General features: G+C 44.2%; 1 protein-coding gene across 3 annotated transcripts in view; it reads right to left on the reverse strand.

Annotated features, from left to right (window-relative positions):
- ADCY2 (adenylate cyclase 2) overlaps positions 1-18,998 on the reverse strand; it is a 402,902-nt gene that overhangs the window by 4,031 nt on the left and 379,873 nt on the right. For all 3 annotated transcript variants that reach the window (XM_014828435.3, XM_014828434.3, XM_014828433.3), the window contains exons 21-24: positions 16,568-16,714; positions 14,692-14,799; positions 4,442-4,556; positions 1,631-1,755 (exon numbers count right to left, since the gene is read on the reverse strand). In XM_014828435.3, the coding sequence (XP_014683921.3) occupies positions 1,631-1,755; positions 4,442-4,556; positions 14,692-14,799; positions 16,568-16,714 (495 nt within the window). The remainder of the gene's footprint in view (positions 1-1,630; positions 1,756-4,441; positions 4,557-14,691; positions 14,800-16,567; positions 16,715-18,998) is intronic.

Consider the following 18,998-nt stretch of genomic DNA (forward strand, 5'->3'; position numbering starts at 1 on the left):
AACAGCTTGGAGAGTGGTGAAGAACATTGAAACTACTATCCATCTTCTGTTCTAGGTGTGTGGTGGGGGCCTAAGTCGGCCTACAGGTGGGAAAGTGTGCCCTGGTAGAAGCTTGCCTCTCCCCGCCCCAAACAGAAAACCACTCAGGATTGCTGGAGCATCCCTGGGCATTGGAAGCGACCAGTGATGGGCATGTAGAAAGGCCTAGAAGCCATGGTGTCATCAGGGCAGGATTCGACTAGGCTGCCAAGATGGCAGACCCTTCCTCTCAAGGGTGGGCAACTGGTCTGTCTCCACAGACAGTGACCACAGCTCCAGCCCACTCAGAGGAGCCCCATTTCTGTTGAGAGTTTCCTCTGGGTTGGATCTCGTGAGCAGAGCAAGTTGTCTCTTTTCTCTTGGCAATGGTTAGTTTGACTGGGAAGGCCTGGAAAATTTCCTCTCCTCCTCCTGTCACTTTTCTCTTTTATCTCTCCCTTCTCTTTGTAGGATGGCTGCTTACTTTTCAGTAACTGTGGGCTAATAATCTGACCAGAAGAAGGTGAACCCTTAGAAGTAATGTTCGTCACCTTCCATGTAAAATTAAAGATATGCTTTAGCAAGGCCACAGAAATAGAACCATCTTGGATGAAGGAGTGAAGTAGTGTGAAAGGCCAGGAGGTAAGCAGAGGATAAATGAAAGCCTGTTCTTGATGATACTGGTGCTGATGTCTTCTACAGATTTAATAAAGGACTCTAAGTCTCCATCATAACTTTTGGAGGCAAGGTTATTTGAGGACCTTGGACGAGCTGAGACACACAGTATAGGGGCTCACCGAATTCTGCATAAAGGAGAAAAAAATCAACATAGCCTATTGTGTCCAATGATTTTCATACAATTTTGCCATTTGGCAGGAATTTATCTTCCAGAATACATGTCTGGGGTGAAATGTGGAACCATTGTTTTTTGAGAGTGAGGCAAATAGAAAGTTCAGCACAGACACACATACGCCCCCTTCTCATTTGGAGAGGTTAGTCTCTTGTTCTAGGAGTCTGGTACTGTGCCCAAGCAGGTGCATGCATTCATCAAAGCTTTTAATTTGTCAGATCTTGGCTTTCTCTGTCTTGGGTAGATTCTAAAATCTTCCAGTCATTTCTAGATGCCCACATCCCATGCTAGTACAATTTAGTACTGTCATTTCATATCACCCTTAATTTCATTTCTTGCCTCTCCCTCATTGGTTCCTTCAATCCTCCTCCCAATTCGGCCATCCTGGAGAGGAGGGCAGAAGGTTATGTCTAGTTTTGGTTATATGATCTCTCTCCCTTGTAAAGCCTGTTTCAGGGTGTAGGGGCTGGGAGAGGGAACGGGAGGGAGGGGTTCCCTCCTGGACTTCACACCCAGGCTGTCATACCGCCATGTTGGTTGTTGTGGTCATTTACCTTCACAAATGCAATATTACATTATTACAATTTTTATTGTGTTAACAGTGCAGAAACTAATTAACATTTCCATAATAAAAAGGATCAAGTAAATTTCAAGGTTTACTTTCTTTCCTTTGTTTTAATATATTATTGTCATTATTATACACTTATTTATGGTTTCCAAGAGGACAGACCTGGCCAATGATGACAGAGCAGACTGAATTACCTGTATTTTGTCCAGAACTCCGGTGCTATCCATCCTACTGGCCACATTTACAGTGTTGCCCCAGATATCATATTGTGGCTTCTGAGCTCCAATTACACCAGCTATTACAGGTCCATGATTAATACCTGTGGCACATCAGAATTGGATTCAAATGATAGTAACTGTCTTAAACAGAAAAGTTTTATAAGAATGTTCCTGAATCATCACTACTGAACAAAGATTAAGCCAACTCATAGAACCCTAGAGCAAAGAAAAATTACTCCTCTATCATCTCAAAAACATTAAAACTATGTTCGTCCTTTTTTCCCTTCTGGACCTTGATTCATGCTATATGTCCATTTATCATTATTCCATAATAACATAAAATTATGTTTTAAAAAAGTGAACATTGTGATATAATTATTTTTCTATGTTGCTATATAGTCTTAAGGAAGAAATGATCATTACATTGTATTCCATTACTTTTGTAGTTAACGTTAATTTTGAAATATACATATTTTTTTCTTTTCTTTTCAATGAGTTAATGCACTTTTATGGAAGGTTTTTTTGTGGGGGTTTTTTTTTTTGCAAGGAAACCCTTGATTATGGAGGGTGTTTCTGAGAGATTTCATTTCCCACTGCTGAACTGCATGGTTCTACAGCCTGTTACAGATCTGAGGCCAGGCTTCCTCTTTGCAGTGGAAAGACAGGCAGGAAGTGCCATACAAACACTGGTCCACCTAATTGTCCAAGGCTCACAAGAGGTGAGAGAGAAATTCTCCTTTGCTTTTGTGCAGTACTCAATAAAACTCACACCTCTGCTTTAGACATCCCAAATAGTTCATTCGAGCAGCTGGCTGGTGATCTCAGCCCCCTCTGCCATCAGCGTTTCTTCTGACTGTTGAGTCCTGCTTGCTCAACAGCTAGGGGAAAGGGAGAAAGCCTGGACTGATGATCGCCGGCAATGGGGCGATCTCTATTAGTGCAGGCATCTGCTTGATTTGTGGTTCCCATTAACCGACTGCTTTTACAGCTTGATGTGCAGAAAAGGATGTCAAAAGTGAATTCGATTCTTATTATTTGAATCATCGTTTTTGGGGGTGCAATATTACTGTTCTGAGTTCCTACAGTGAAGTGCTACCGGAAGGCGCCATGCACCAAGGTGGGGCAGGGAAGCGGCCACCTGGGAGAGGCCGAGGGTTTGGGGAAGGCAGACTCAAAGGCCCGGTGAAACACTGAGCTTAGGCTTCCTTAGAAATCTAAAAGAGCTGGCGTGTGGGGTGAGTGCATAGGTATTAATCGTTACTCAATAATCAGTATAAAGGAAGCACTCAATAATAGGTATTGAATCGGAGGTCCATTCAATCAATTGCTCATTAATTTGGAAAATATTATTATGGTCCAGACCAAGAACACTGTGCTTTGGATGTACACATGTGACTCACAAATAATCATTCCTGTGCCACCTCACAATGAAGAGCAATGATTTTGGTCCCTATATGTTTGACAATAGAGGGGTCATTCTGCCACACGATAGATTTATTTTTTAGAGCAGGGCAGTATGAAAGTTTGAGAAGCCCAGTTTTGAAGCTGTCAAAACAATAGAGAAGTTCCAGGGTCAAAGGGACACCTCCACGCTTGATGTGGTCAGCCGGCTGACGGGGTGGCCTCCTGCCCGCCTGGCGCTACTCACATTTGTATACAGTAGAGCCTGGATAAAGGTCCACTGTGCATGGGGGTGAGAGAGTGTAAAGAAAATGTGTCCAGATGCTGATGATTAACAGGACATACATATGGTGAAGAGAATACCATTTGCTCAAAAGATGTGGAATATTTCTGGGTTTTAAAATTCAGAACATATGCAGAACAAAAGAAGAAAATAGCCCTAAATATTGGGATTTTTTAAAACGTTAAAATCTGTATGCAAAAGGAGTGAAAAGCCATTCAGAAGAAATTTGTTAAAAGAACTACTTTTACACGGACTTGCTTTCAGAAGAAGCAAAATGTTACCAAGAAAAACATAAAATGGTCAAAGAAGCTCTTACAGATCACGAATGGCTGCAAGTAACTGCACACATCACAAGGCAGCTGTGTGCGAACCTGAGGGCTTCAAACACACTTCTTTTTGTTTTTTTGATAGACATTTGTAAAAGGCACATAAGCATGGAACATGCTCAAGAATCAACCTAAAGTAAGGGAAGAACTTACTAGAAATTTTTTTTCACTTGAAAGAAAGTTGGCTTTTTCTCTCAGATTTGAACATTCAATCTGAAAAGCTGCAGCTTTTTGAGCACCTAGCACACACGTGTGGGGTTCTTGGAAGTTGTGACGCCAGGAGTGTGTGACTATTTGAATCATTCTAAGATTTTTTTTTTATTTCTACATCTCTGAAGTCTGGATGCATCTTATAGCCTGTGGTGGGTCCCTGTTTCATTGGCAGCAGTCCATAAAATAATGGAGCGGCTTATAGCCCATGGCTTAAACCAGCTCCTCAGGACAGCTTAAGGCTATACATGCCACGGCTTGCCGAGGGACCCTAGCTGGAAGGACAAGGGTAGTGGGACTGAAATCCAGTTCACAGGCCACTTGCTAACCCAAGTGCTTGCAGCCTGAGTCCACCCAAAGAAGATATTTTTTTCTAATTTGTACAAAAGTGCCTCAGGGGCTCATAATTTCCCTGAGTCCTTCCACCTGCAAGCCAGTCCTGCAGCTCTAAGGACACATTTGTCATTGTTTTACTCCAACATGGCAAGGATGATTGACATTTCCTGAGAACTTATTCCTTGTTCCACTCCTTCTCCACAACCGAAAGCAGATCTCGGCACAACTCACCCACTCGCAACTTGAAGTCGTTGAAGGAGTGCTTGTTGATGGCGTCCAGTTTGGCCACCAGTGCAAAGGCGAACTCCACCATGGTGCCTATGTGCATGTACTGCCTCTCGGGCTCCTGAGGAGAGACCAACACGCAGACCGGGTTAGAGCTCAACCAGCGGGAAGGACTCCCTTCAGTCACAAACCTGGACTCCGGCCCCAAAGGAACGCTTACGAATGATGACGCCTGATGCACTGCAGACGTTTTGTAAGAATTAATTCTCATCTCAAGGAAGCACTGTGTCCAAATTCATTTTTGTGCCGGGGGGAGACATGAAACCCTAGAAGACCCTGAGCAGGGCCTACACTGTTTTAACCCAGAAATCGCCAACCAGGAGCCACCTTTGGGGAAGGGCTGGCTGCGTGTTCCCTGTTGCCCCTCACACCCTTGTCCAAGGGGTTCTGGCTCCGGGAGGCTGACCTCCAGGGCCTGCACTTCCTGTCCTCTTGTTTCCTGTTGGATTTACCAGTGGGAGGGCCAGGGGGCGGTTCAGGGGCGGGAGCAGAGAGGGGTGAGGGGAATCACTCCTCCTCTTCCCCATCCGTCATCTGCTACAGCTCTCCCTGGGTCTGGAAACACCGCTCCCTCCTTTTGCCCCTTCTGGGGTGCTGAACTGTGTCCCTCTCAAAATGTGTATGTTGGAGTCCTAATCCCAGAACCTCAGAATGTGACTGTATTTGGAGATGGAGTCTTTAAAGATGTAATTAAGATTAAATTAGGTCATCTGTATGACTAATCCAGTATGACTGCTGTCCTTGTGTGTAGAGATTAGGGTACCGACACACACACACACAGAGAAGACCATGTGAGGACAGGTGAGAAAACGGCCACCTACAACCCAAGGAGAGAGGCCTCAGGAGAAACCAACCCTGTGGGCACCTTGATCTCGGACTGCCAGTCTTTAGGATTCTGAGAAAATAACTTTCTATTGTTTAAGGCACCAGGTCTGTGTCACTTTGTTAGGCCAGCTGGAGCAAACTAACACAGGAGGTAACAATTTTCCGCCTTTCCTCATGTCTGGGTGTTTCTCATCCCTTGAGGAATAGGGCTATCATACGTATGGAGCTGAAGGAGAAGAAAAGGGCAAGGTTTCCAATGAAAATAAGTGGACATTTCTATTTACTATTAATTCATATTTATTATTCCTGTTGCTAATTTACATTTGTCATTCATTTGTAACACCTAACTATATTTTTGTTTATTTTTGAAGTTGATCTTTAAATAATTTCTATTTCTGGTTATATTGTAAAAATAGATTATTAGTATATGTATATAACTCACAAAATGTATTTACATGTCCTGAAGGTTCCCACTCCCCAATATTTAATGATTGGGTGCACCAAGACGGTTTGGAGCACACCCTCTGTTCAGCCTGCGTAGAGAAATGCAGTCCCAGCTCTGCCGGCAGGCCTGCCTGTGCATCTGTGGCTTGCGATACGGATGTCCATCTCAGCACTGAAATCAGTGTGGTCTTTCTTTTGTCCCCCTCACTAGTTTGCGAGCACCACAAGGGCGGAGACTATGTTCTATTAATCTGTGTCTCCACAATGAGAAAGTGTCTGCCACAGGAGAAGCACTTGATAAATGTTTATGGAGAGACAACACTTAGGTTGACGGTGGGGGAGCCAAGAGGAAGTGGCTGGGAGGAAGGGAGAGAATCAACAAGCTTTGGTGGGAGGTCAAAGCCAACTGATGCTCAGCTGGGGAGCACGCACTCAGGAGGGATCAGCCACCATCCACTAAAGTGGGGGAGGGCTGCAAGGGAAGAAAAGGACAGAATCTTAGAGGGTGAGCTGGGAGCACCCCAGGTGGGCTGTGGGAGGGAAGTGGGGCGTCAGTAAAGGACACCGGAGCACTTGAGAAGAGAGTAGGAGAAAGAGAACTGGACTTCTGGGACGAGGGTTTAATCCCACTGGGCCCCCGAGAAGCCCAATCAGAGATGGAAAAAGCTTTTGGGGGCAATCAAAGAGGAGGCACCTGGTGACCAACCACGGTGGGGGAGCATTGTCTACACAGGGTGAAGATGAAAACCAACACTGAGGGTTTCAATAGGGATGAGTGAGAAGGAAAGTGGATGAGAACTGCTTATTCAAGATGACAGGGAGATGGAGGAAACCAACGTAACAACCAAAGGAAAATGCAGATGACAAGAGGGCTATTCAGCCTCGTGCAATGCAAATCCCCACAGCATTTGTGCGCCGCGATGGACGAAGGAGAGCACTGACGCAGGTTTCTCTCCCTTGGCAGTGGTGACATCTGGGGGATAATTCTCTGTTGTGGCGGATGGAGAGTGTCCCGTGCGCTGTAGGATGTTGAGCAGGGTCCCTGCCTCCCACCCGACACCAGGAGCACCTCCCCTTCCAGTTGTGACACCAAAAGTGTCTCCAGACGTTAATAAATGTCCCCTAGGGGGCAAAATTGCTCCCAGTAGAGACCACGCACTAAGTAATATAAATGGAGAAGAGAAAGTAAGTTTCTGATTCAGAGACAAAGAGTTCTTCCTTTCCTCAGGTGAATATGTCATTCTAGAAAAAGACCAATGAAATACTACTGTTGCCATAAATCCTCCATTTAAAATTTTGGGAGAAAACCCAAATGATTTTTAAAATTGGAACTATGAAGCCAACTGCCACTAACTGGTGAAAATACAAAGAGTCATTTCTGAAGAACAATTACGCTTTTCTATCAGGGCTAATATTTCCTTTTTCTTTTTTCTTAAAGGCATGCTTTTTGGTGAGAAAGATTGGCCCTGAGCTAACATCTGTTGCCAAACTTCCTCTTTGTTTTCCCTCGCAAAGCCCCAGTACATAGTTGTACATCCTAGGTGTAGGTCCTTCTAGTCCTTCTGTGTGGGACACACCTCAGCATGGCTTGATGAGCGTGGCCCAGGTCCGTGCCCAGGATCCAAACTGGCAAACCCTGGGCTGCTGAAGCGGAGCATGCAAACTTAACCACTACACCGCTGGGTTGGCCCCAAGGGCTAATATTTCTTGTCTCATGACTGATGGGGAAAACATGATTTGGAGGTTTGTGCAGTCAGTTAGAAAACATCTTGCTCCTTAACGGGAAGCACACGCTGTTAAATCAACAGGCAGAATCCCGTGGCAGTAAAAATTACACTGTCCTAGCAAGGAGAACAGATTGGCCACGGGAGGAATGGTTTGCTTTTTACCGAATCAAGGGGCAGCAAACCAGCTCACTCCCTGATAGATTATGGTGCAGTCTGTTTTCACACAGTGAGATTAAACTGGAGGTTTTATGTGACCTCAGCGACAAATGAAGAGACTGAGTTCTGGGAGCGGGGTTTAAATGCAATGCAAGCAACTCATTTGAGCTTAGTAAACCCCAGAAAATATTATGCTCGGTCCCTAGAAGAACTCAGTTCATTTCAAAACTCCTTAGAACTGAGCTTTTGATCAATATTTGATGACAGTATGAAGTAGCGCTTTCTCCCGTGATCCAAATAACTTCTGCTGGATGTCTCCAAATATTTAACTGACTTCTGGCCACACAGTGAGATGACTCATTCGCTTCCCTGGAACACGTTTTGCAAGCTGTTTGTTTCAGAACTTTTGCCAGCAAGGAACACTACTTAAAGTAAATGCACGTTTATCGAGGTGCTCTGGTCATCCAAGGGACTGTTTGGTAACAAGTGAGGTAGTTTTTTAGGCTAAAATTAACACACATGCCTCCTCTCCTCTCCTCTCCTCTCTTTCCTCTCCTCTTTCCCCTTCTTCCATCCATCAAATAGTCACTGAGCACCTGCCAAGGTGTTGGTCTGATTTTGAAGATTTAGAACTGCTGTCTTAGCAGCAGCTTCTCACTGTTCTCTGAAGGGGCCACCTGCCTTCTCCCAGGTGAGCCGACCTTCACCGCATGAAGAGCGGCCCTCACTTGTCGGCTCATGACATCTGAGTTTCAGGCACTTGTTGGAGAACACAACTGGAGCTCACAACGTCTCAGTGTTTACCAAAACTCTGAGGCATGGAATAATATTTATGGGAAACAGCCTGATTGCTAGGCCAAAGAGTCAATAAATTTGGATTAAATTGGACTCTCACTGCTCTCCAAATGATTTCACTCTGCCGGAGAATGCACTTGGTTAAATACACATTAAGGGATGTTCTGGCAAACATCCCCGCCCCCAACATTTTAAACCATTTTCCATGAGGAAGTTACGAAACAGTCTTCACTTTAGACCCATCGGCATGTGTCCGAGGGCCTATTTATTAGAGCTGGGGCAGGGGCCCAGTGGAGCGCCCAACTCCAACTGCCTTGGTCTGGTTTTCAAATATATTAATGAATGAGTGATTTGACCTTAAGATATGAACACTGAAACATTGTACTTGTGTTGACTGCTGGAAATTTCAGAACTAATACTAGCAACCGTGCATGTATGTATGTGTGTAATCCTCACAATGACTCCCATGCAGGACTTCCTCTCTTTATCCCTGTTGTGCAGGTGGGGAAAAGGAACCCAGGGAGGTTTATCACTTGGGTAAGTGACACAACCACACAACCAGGCTTTGCAGCCAGACAGTCTGACTCCGGGGTCCTCAGTCTTAACAATTTTGCCATCTTGCCTCCTTCCCTGTGAGCATCTAGAACACAGTCAGGACGTTGCTATTTGCATTTTATGTATCATCCTCATCTTTCTTTCTATCTTATCTTTCAAGTTCCTTCTACTTTAGTTGATTGATTTTAAAATATTTTTGCATTGCATTTATTTTTGTAAGCTTCCTAAGTGAGAAATTTAAATAAAATATGCACAAACATGTACACAAATGGGTAAGCAGCTTTCCTCAATATTCTTGCTGATAAAATGGCGACAGGTGGGCTGGCTGATGGGTCTAAGAGATATTCAGCTGATAGGGAACTCTACCCAAGAATTGTTCATAATGGCTCTCGGACTGGCCACCACCCATGTGGATGACTGAAATTCTAATTGGATGTCTTAGTGCAAACTCAAACTTCTGTACCTAAAACGAATATTATTATTTAATCTCCCACAAGACAACTCTTGTTCTTGACTCTCTCTTCCTTTTGCAGATGGCATCATCAATTTCAAATCCCTAAATCTGAGATTCCAATGGCCTGGGCTTCTTCTTTACCCCCTCTATCCCAATCCCTCCGCTCCTAAGTCCATCTCCCATGGACATGCTTCTCCCATTCACCTCTTCCTTTATCTCCCCAGCATCATTGTGTACACTCTGACCGCCGCTTGTCTGAAGGTAAGAAGTTCACTAAATATCTGCCAGAGCTTTTGAGTCAAACAAAAATGGGTTCAGCTCCATGTTCTACAATCTTTAGCCTTGTGTGGCCTTGGCTGAGTCACTTAACTTCTCTGGGCATCAGTTTCCTCATCTGTGAAATGGGACAACAACTACCTCTTTCACAGGGTTGTAGTTAAAATGAAATGAATTGATATAGGCAACATCAGCCTGTGTCCCCCGGGCTCAGGGTTTACTTAGTTTCCTGTATGACAGTTTAAAGAAGCGTATCACTCTGCTTGCCATGACAAGCATCCAGGAGGAAAATGTCAGTAGGAAACTGCCTTATGCCCTAGTTTACTACTTTTCCCTCTTTCCACACAATGAGCATCCTACAGGGATGGACGGCTTTGAGGACAACCTAAGTGTCTGACATTTTAAGTGTCTTCGAGATTCTCAGTATGTACAGTGAAGAGTGACAGTTCCTTTTCTTCCAGTTTTCAGTTTCTTATTAGTGGCATGAAAGTAAGAGGGAATTTCTCTCTACTTAGCACACATCATGATAGCTTTGGTGTATGCACAAAAATATGCAATTTTGGGTTATTGCTTTTCATTTCAGCACAGACCAAAACTATTTTCTACTTTTTCCAGTAAAGAGAACTATGGTTATTAGTTTCAATGTATGCTTTAGCTACTATGAAATGGGCAGGAGAAGATCTCAGAATGATCCTCACTTCTTCCCTAGTCAGCTTGGCAGAGTCTCTGGGAGGTGGGCTGACCATTTGTGTCCCCCGCAAAATTAATCTGTTGAAGCCTATTCCCAAAGTGCCGGTATGAGGAGGTGGGGCCTTTGGGAGGAGATGAGGTCGTGAGGGTGGGGCCCTCCTGATGGGATTAGTGCTCTGAGAAGAAGAGACTAGAGAGAGCTTGCTTCCTCTCTCTCTGCTCTCCTCCAGGAGAAGACACAGGGAGAAGACAGCGGTCAACAAACCAGGAACAGGCTCCCACCAGATGTGCCGGTGCCTTGATCCCCGATGTCCCAGCCTCCAGAACTGTGAGAAATAAGTGTTTGTTGTTTGTGACCCAGTCTACAGTAGCTTGTTATAGCCAACTGAGTAGATGAAGACGCCTCTAACATTCCCAGAGGCTCTCCGTGCTCACCTAGCACCAGAATCGCTGTTTGTGCACATGCCTTCCCCAGACTGCAAACCCGGGGGGCAGTCATTAGCAAGTACCTGGCACTTGCAACAGGGAGTAAAGAAAATGCCTGCAAGATGACCTACTAGCTAAATAAAATCCCAATCAGCTGAGCCAGGGAGCTCCTAATTCAGGAAGGGATAGAGGCATCAACCTGAGTTAGTGACTGCGGATGGGACTTGCTTATTTTTCATAGCTTTCTCGACCAGCTCTGTTTGCTAATACACTGGGAGAAGGAGGGTAGGAATCCCATGATGGGTCACACAGAGCCTGGAATCTGGCTCAGGAGTTGGAGGGAACAGAATAATGGAGAAATGCTAGTGCTAGCTGCAGTGGGGTCTCTATGGGGTGAACTCAGCAAGAACCAGATGGAGCAGGAGGTAGTAATGACAAACTAGAAACTTCCTTCACCCCACAACCCCGGGCCTGTCCTCAAATTTGTTTGGATATAATAAATAAATAAAATAAAACAAAAAATTCATTTTCAATATTTTTAAAATAATAATTTTAAGTAAAATAATTAAATAACTTAAAAGACAGCAATAATAAAAGTGTTTTAAAAAGTTTAATAAGCACCAAGACTCATACCTTGAAAAAGAATAAATTTCCCTGTTCCCTCTTGCTTCTCTGCTCCTCTATCTTTTTCTGGAACCACAAGTTATTTCTTTCCAAAGTGTTGCTGGCAATGGATGTCAATCTATTTGAAATTGTGAGTAAAAGCTAAAGGTATGGCTTATTATGCAATAATATAATCAAAGCATGGGTTCAAATGAAAGTTTTCATCTTCGTACTTTGGTTTTGACTTGAGTTCTTAGTAAAACTTGTTTGAAAAAGATCAAAACTATTCACATAATCACTAAGACCAGAGACAATCCTAATCCTTGATTAGGGCAGGAAGGATAGGCTTCCTCGACAATAGGGACTGCAAAGCCCCTCAGAGGCTGAGCAAGTAGATGAGGCTCTGGAATGCAGCAGAGGAAATGAGGCAATAGGGAGTGGTGTGGATTGTGGTAAACTGGGGAGAACATGCCAAGACTAATGGAGCTGCTGCTTCTATGCTCCAGTTGATGATAGCTATCATCAGGAAAGAAGATCAGGTAGACACTCTACCAATTTTCAGGAGAAGCTGGAAATGATAATTTTTTAGTGAAATGTTCTTTTTCTTAAAAAAATGCTCTACTAGTCATGAAAAACGTACCTGTAACTACAAGTTAGCTATCATGACTTGAAGTCTAAATGCCATGGCAAGGAACAAACGGGGCTGCAACTGTGGGGCTTGGAAGAGAGTGAGGTCCTGATGTAAAATGAAGGGCCACTGAGGCAGGCCAGCTCCTCATTTCTACTGACCTCTGGATTCCATCACAGAACATCTGCTTATCAGGCGGATGCTCATGGAATGATGAGAGTGGGGTTAGGATGCAAGCCCACTCTCAATGTAATGTTTCATTTCTTGACAAATGCCTGCTTCTTTAAAAACAACCATCAGTTGTTACACGTAATGCAACCAAGGATTTAGTCATGTTGTCTTTAAGCTTTAAAATTAGAACACATTATTTCATTAAAAAAACGAAGCGAAACAAAAGCAGGCATAAAAGCACTGCTCTTACAGGGTGTCCACAGGCTCCTGTGCATGTATTTTCCCAGGGGATAAGCATGCCGCCACTGCATATAGAAAATGCAGAGGTAATTACAAATAAAAGCTCAATTACCGAAAGGCTATTATTCAGATAACTTCACCTCTTTTTGGACTTCAGAAAAACATCTTCTTCTTTGAGAAACCCCACGAATTTTGCTAATTGAATGTCTTTTGTTGCCAAACTAAATATTTAAACAACAAATAGACTTTTTGTTCATAACTAGAGAAACAAAGTCTTAAACTCATTTCAGGTAGGTTACAAAAGGCAAAAAGTGACATTCATTTCTTATAAAAATAACTAATATTCACATTAAAATTTATCAACATGTTATTTTCCTCTCCCCACCTTCGTCAGGGCTGGGATGAGGGCGAGGACAGTCAGCACTCATCTCAGGTGTAAGTAAGAGGGCACCAGAAAGCTTGCCAATGCCATGTTTTCAAAAATCAAAATTAACACAGAAAAATCCAGAATGAACTAAATACTGAAATCTTAAATGAAGATAGGGCTGTGAACCGAATTGTGTCTCCCCAAAATCTGTATCTTGAAGCCCTGACCCCCTCCTCACCAAGATTTCTCTCTCTGCCTTGTGAGGACCCAGCAAGCAGGGGCTTATCGTCAAGGCAGGAAGAGCGGTCTTCCCAGGAACTGGACCTTGAAGGACCTTGAGTGGGACTTCAGCCTCCAGGGCTGTGAGAAAATAAATGCCCATTGTTGAATCCAGCCAGCCTGTGGAGTTTCGATACCGCGGCCCGAGCTGACTGAGACAGACAGGTTCTGACAGGGCTATGCTGAGCATTTCAGAGCCTGGGGCAAAAGGAAAGATGTCCCTTCCTATATACATGATTTTATGTTATTTTTTTAATGGTTAATTTTTTCATGGTTAATTTTTTCCAGAACATTAAAGGTGTTGAAAAAGTATAAGTCTGCTTCCATTAAAGCCAGGAAAGTAAAATTATAATTAGTTCTGTTTTTGGTATAAATAAGATATTTAAAATTAAAACAGTGTTGTACACTTTAATACCTCCATATTTTATTTTCCAACACTTTTTCAACACTTTAACATTCTGGCAATAAAAACCCAACCATTAAAAATACACACCGCCACATATCTAGGGGTGCACATTTTTCCTTTTGCCTCAGGTGCCAAGATGGCTTGGAGGGCGCTGCTCAGAATCCAAGATAAGACCCTTCTGAGGTTTCTTTCATTGCTAGTTGCTTTTACTTTTCCTTATTATTAAAGTAATGCATACCCATTAAAAAGTAATAATCTGAAAGCAGACACCGGCAGAGAAGAGCGAACGAAATACGTATTACCTTATTTACTTGGAAAAATGCTCATGTTAATTTTGAGTCAGATGTTGCACGTCCTGGTCTCTGCCCGAATGTTAAGAGGGATAAGAGGACCCCCTCCTGATGTTCCTGGAGGACGGAGTTCTGTTTTAGCATACTGCTGTCCCTCTGTCCTTCTCTTGCTCCAGCCAGTGGGAGGTGGGAGTGGGAGAGGAAGCCAAGCATATGGGGCTCAGCCCTCCCTCTCTGGGGGAGTCTGCCAGCCTCCAGCAAGCTGTGCTCTGGTAAGTTCTGTGCCTCTGTGCTGCACCCACCTCTGCCCTGCAGCAAACCTGTGCTGGTGCCTGTCAGGGAGCCCACTCTTCTGAGGGGAAAGAAAGTCTCGTTTATGGATCCACGAGTTACACAAGCATATTTACACACACACACACTGAAACAAACCACAACATAACAGAAAATCCCCTCAAAAACTCTAGTTGACTGCAGATACTCAATTTTGCCCAAATCACCTTTCAACCATACGTCTGTGTGGTCAGCTTGTTTTTTTGACAACACTTTGTTTTTAATTGAAAGATCAGGAGCCATCCTTTCACGTCATCTTTAAATAAACAGCTCAAATCTTCTACTTTCTTGTATATTTATCTGATATCAAGCAGCTACCACACTGGTTGGTTGTTTCTTCCCCTGTCCACCGAAAAAGTTCTGTGAACAGACCCTCAGAAGCCTCCAGAATTCTCATGAGACCTTAAACACTGATGTTTAGGTTGTGCACACAGTACAGTATATGGGTCACTGCACGGCTGTTGTGGCTCCAGGGATGACCCGTGGGCAGAGCCGAGGCTCCCATGAACCCCCCTGTGGCTGACGCATCTGTACCTGGGCGTGCTCCTGGCTGGGCACGGCGCTCAGCCCCGTCGCAGCCATGTATGTGCTGCCGATGGTCTTGATCTTTTCAACTCCACTGAACTTTGGCTTGGACAGCAGCTGCGAAGCAATGACAATCATTTGATTTCTCACTCAGGTGCTGACCCAAGACTAAGCATTTTCAAAGTCTAATTCACAGTAATGGGAACATGACTTGTTTCAAACACTGCTTAATCACCCTTTAACCTTGGGCTTTGATGGGAAAGAACATTTTATGCATTTCACAAAGAGCACGTCCTTGGAAGGAAATGCAGTGTAATGATTTCCTTCCAATTAACATGAATTACCTCTCAAATTTTACTAGTGAAAGAACCAGGATAAGTTATGATGCAAGTGATAATGGCCTCCAATACATTTCTCAAGTCCATATTTCAAAGGCCTAAATACACAGTACGATTCAGTGAGTGAGGTCCTCCCTGCACAGTGAGGGTGATTTATGACCACTGAGTGCTGAGGATCAGCTTTCGTCCTCTGAGCACTTGATGCGGAAGGAATAAAGATCTAGAGCTGCTCCTCCTCATCAGCCTTTACCCGAAACTTCTTGTCCCAGTTTCTGGCACCAGTTACCACTTTCGTACTTGACTCCTCCCCATCCACTTCTTTAGGCTTTGGGGTGGGATGGAGAAAAGGCAAAAATAAGAGCAGAAGCTGTAGGAATGAGAAAGAATGGGTGGAGAGAGCAAGTGAAGGAAATTCTGGAAGGTTCCGTATCTGCTCAGGACAATGGCACCAACCAAAGACTGGGAGCATCTTCTTGACCCTTCCTTGGTACTCCCACATTCAGAGAAGTTTCTTTCAAGATTACATGTCAGAGAATTTAAGACAGTTGAGCATATTCCCATATCACATATCCATGAACCAATCCTACCAGAAGGAGGATTGTCACTCACCCACTGGTGCTGGGGAACATTTATTTTATTGAGACGCAGCTGGAGCAAATATGCCACTGCTTTTTACTATAAATGCAGCCTAACAGTGGAAATCTCTGGTTGTCATCACTTCACCACGAATCTTGAGTCAACCTCATGGTGATGATGGTGGTAGCAGAGAAATGCACAGGTCCCACAAGATACTTAGAAGGTTGGCCTGAATCCATCTTATTATATACTTTCATCACTGTATTTCAAAGTTCCATGAATCATAATGAACCTATGTTCACGGGTGTCGATTTTTCTGTATTTTCATCAATATTGATTAGAATGATGTAGCAGTAATATGCTTAATACCAGAGGTGTGTTCGTTCTTACCACAAAACAAAACACATACTCTCTCTGTAGGCAGAAAATTGAAAATTGAAAAATGACACCTATTTCAAATTGTAAAACATAAACTTCGTCCCTTCTAAAATACATTATCCCACACACATATTGCTTTTTCAATAATAAAGCATGTCATCCATGCACAGTTCAGGTTAATATCTGACAGAGACCTTGGAGTATGCACAGACAGACATGCCAATAATCTACTATGATAAATATATTCATTATCTTTTTTATATATAAAGGGATGGACAAGTGTTTTCCCTGGAGTTCAAGCCTGTCTAGAAAATATAATGGCATACTGGATAGATTTTTATTGAACCGATTTTGGTTGTTGTTCCTAGCAGTCATAACTGCTTCAAAAATAAAATGCTTTTGTCTCCCCCAAATTAGTCAGAGACCTAAATAGAGCAAAAAGCTTTAGTGCCAGCCACTAGAAATTATGCCAAAGGACTAGTGTTAAGATATGCCATGATACTGAACTAATTTCCAATGTGCCAGCCCCAGGCATGCCAAAGTGTGGGACTGAGGCTGCCCCTGCCCGTCAAGGGTGAGTCTCGAGTACCTACATCATCAAAGTCAGCGATGATCTCGTTCAGGAGCCGAAGGCATTCCAGGCCCTCCTTGTTCACATCTGATTCCGTATAGAATTCTTTGAAATCCGGGATGGAGGCAAACATGACGCAGACACAGTCATAGGACTGGTGGTATAAGTCCTGCCCAGGAGGAAAGGGAGAGCTGAGCGTTAGGAAACCATTTAATAAACAAGCTCCTGATGCAAGTGTTTCTTGACATTGACCTGGGTAAAGAAATTGCCCAGTGCCCCACTCCACCTGCCGCACCCTAGTCCCAGGCCCATGCCAGGTGCTGGCCATTGGTCATAGGTGACAGCTGCTAACGAGCCGGATGCAGGCTCGGAATCCTCAACCCTGTGTTTCTGCTGCCACTACCAGCTAGTATGAGATGCCCTTCCATGTAAACCTTTCTGTCATCTCTACCTTAGACAACTGCAAGAGACGCAGACTTCTGGCTTAGGAAAAAAGCATCCTTAAGCAACTGAAGGGAAACAAAATGATTTCCCAAACTACTATATTGTCCTAAAATGACTCATTATGGTTACATTCTTTGGATTTGTGTCTTTATGCATTTTCTCTTAATGTCTTTATGCACTTTCTCTTTAATGTCTCCTAAAAGAAGCAGATGAAACTCATCAAGTTACTTCTTAATGGCACCAGAAAGAACCAGTGAAACTCCTCAGGCTACCTACTCATATTGTATCTGACACCAACAACATTTATTCAGGATAGCTTTTTATTTTTAGATAGAAAAAGGCTCATTGTTCTTCATCCAAAGACATGAGTAAAATTCCAGTGTCTCGTAAATACAATTTCAAGGTGTTTCCATAATTTTCCCAACATATAGTGAAACCTTTAGGTTCAGTGAAGGTTCTAGAAAGGAAAGCTGTTATGTGGGCATGGGGGCTCGTCCTGAGTGTGAGGACCTGCCTTCCCACTGATGCTGGCCCATCAGGAACCTCAGAAGAACCTGATACAGGGCAGAATAGCTGAGTACCATCGTGGGTGCAGTGCATCATGGGAAATGCTCCCTCCACCAGGAAACCTGAGGACAGTTCCCTTAAATAAGAGGGCCAACCTCTGAGTGTCGGGGAGAATGCTGGTGACTGGTGCTTCTTGCGTGCCTGGCAGGGTGAGGGAATCCACTCTGCATGAATGTTATCAGTGAGCTTTGCTCTCTGGGGCACCCAGATGAATTCCTGGCAGAGAGTGAGTCCTTCAACAGCACCATGACTCCAAGGTTTGGTGGGCTCCCAGAAGAATGGTTCTTACTCCACTGAGGTCTCATAACAAGCACATCGGGGCAATGGTGACCCATGGAAGGTCACAACCATCTCCTGGAAAAGCTAAACTTGTGTCATCTTCCTGTTCTCAGGGCCAGCCACCCTGTTATGTCTTCTGCTACTGCCTCACAATCTGCACACAACACATGAACCATAGCATCAAAGTTTTCCTTTTCTGCTCTGCTCTCAACGTGGTTGAGCTGGCTCACTGTGCAGACCCGTCCTTCCTCTCTCCGAAAAGTTGTTGCTGTGAACATTCATATCCTGGGAAGACATGCTGTGGCACATGTGACTGCCAAGTTTAGGCTCTGGTAATGCTGACTAAGCCAGGAAGTCAGGGTAACGGGGGAGAGATGACCCCAGGAGCCTGTTCTAGTTAGAAATGCCAGTTTTATAAAAGTAGTGTCAGCTCTACTGACTTCCTTCCTCTTAAGGAAAAGGGGTACATCTAGCAAGTCAAGGACTTGTGTTCTGTACTCTGCATCTCCCCGCTGTCTGCTGACACCATCCAGAGCGAACCTCTGGGGAAGACGATGACGACAAGAATAAGCATGATAATCACCGGCCCTGACTGAGTGCCCACTGCATGACAGGATGGGTGCCTCTCTGAACACTCTGCAGGCATTAACTTGCCTCTAATTACAATCCAATGAGGCTGGTACTATTATTCTCAATCTATGGATGGGGAAACTGAGGCACAGAGCAATTACATTCTTTGCCGAAGGTTGTAGTTCGCAAATCGGAGGCAGACATCACTCTTACAAATGCTACACTTTATACTTGATCCTGCATCTCCCCCATGACCATGGGCAGTGCTGCCTGGATTCGGGGGCAGCACGGGGCCTCCCAACACTTGCGAGTCATGTCACTTTACCTTTCTCCTTTCCCCTGGGGTCTTTAAGGGTGTCCGGGAATGGGAGATAATGAAATGCAAGCCTGAACGGACTGGCTGCTTGGACAGAAGGGCCTAGTTTAACCTCACCTGTGGGGTCTAATCAAACTACTCCAGGTTAACGCTCTCAAACTGCCCTCCGAAGCCTCATCCCCGAGCACCCCATGTTGCTGGAGCTGGATGGGGTCAGATGTGTCATCTCCTTCCACGGTGCTCAAATAGGAATGCGTGGGACAGTCACCAAAGGAGC

This window comes from Equus asinus, chromosome 10 (assembly GCF_041296235.1).
Source record: "Equus asinus isolate D_3611 breed Donkey chromosome 10, EquAss-T2T_v2, whole genome shotgun sequence".
NCBI lineage: Eukaryota > Metazoa > Chordata > Mammalia > Perissodactyla > Equidae > Equus > Equus asinus.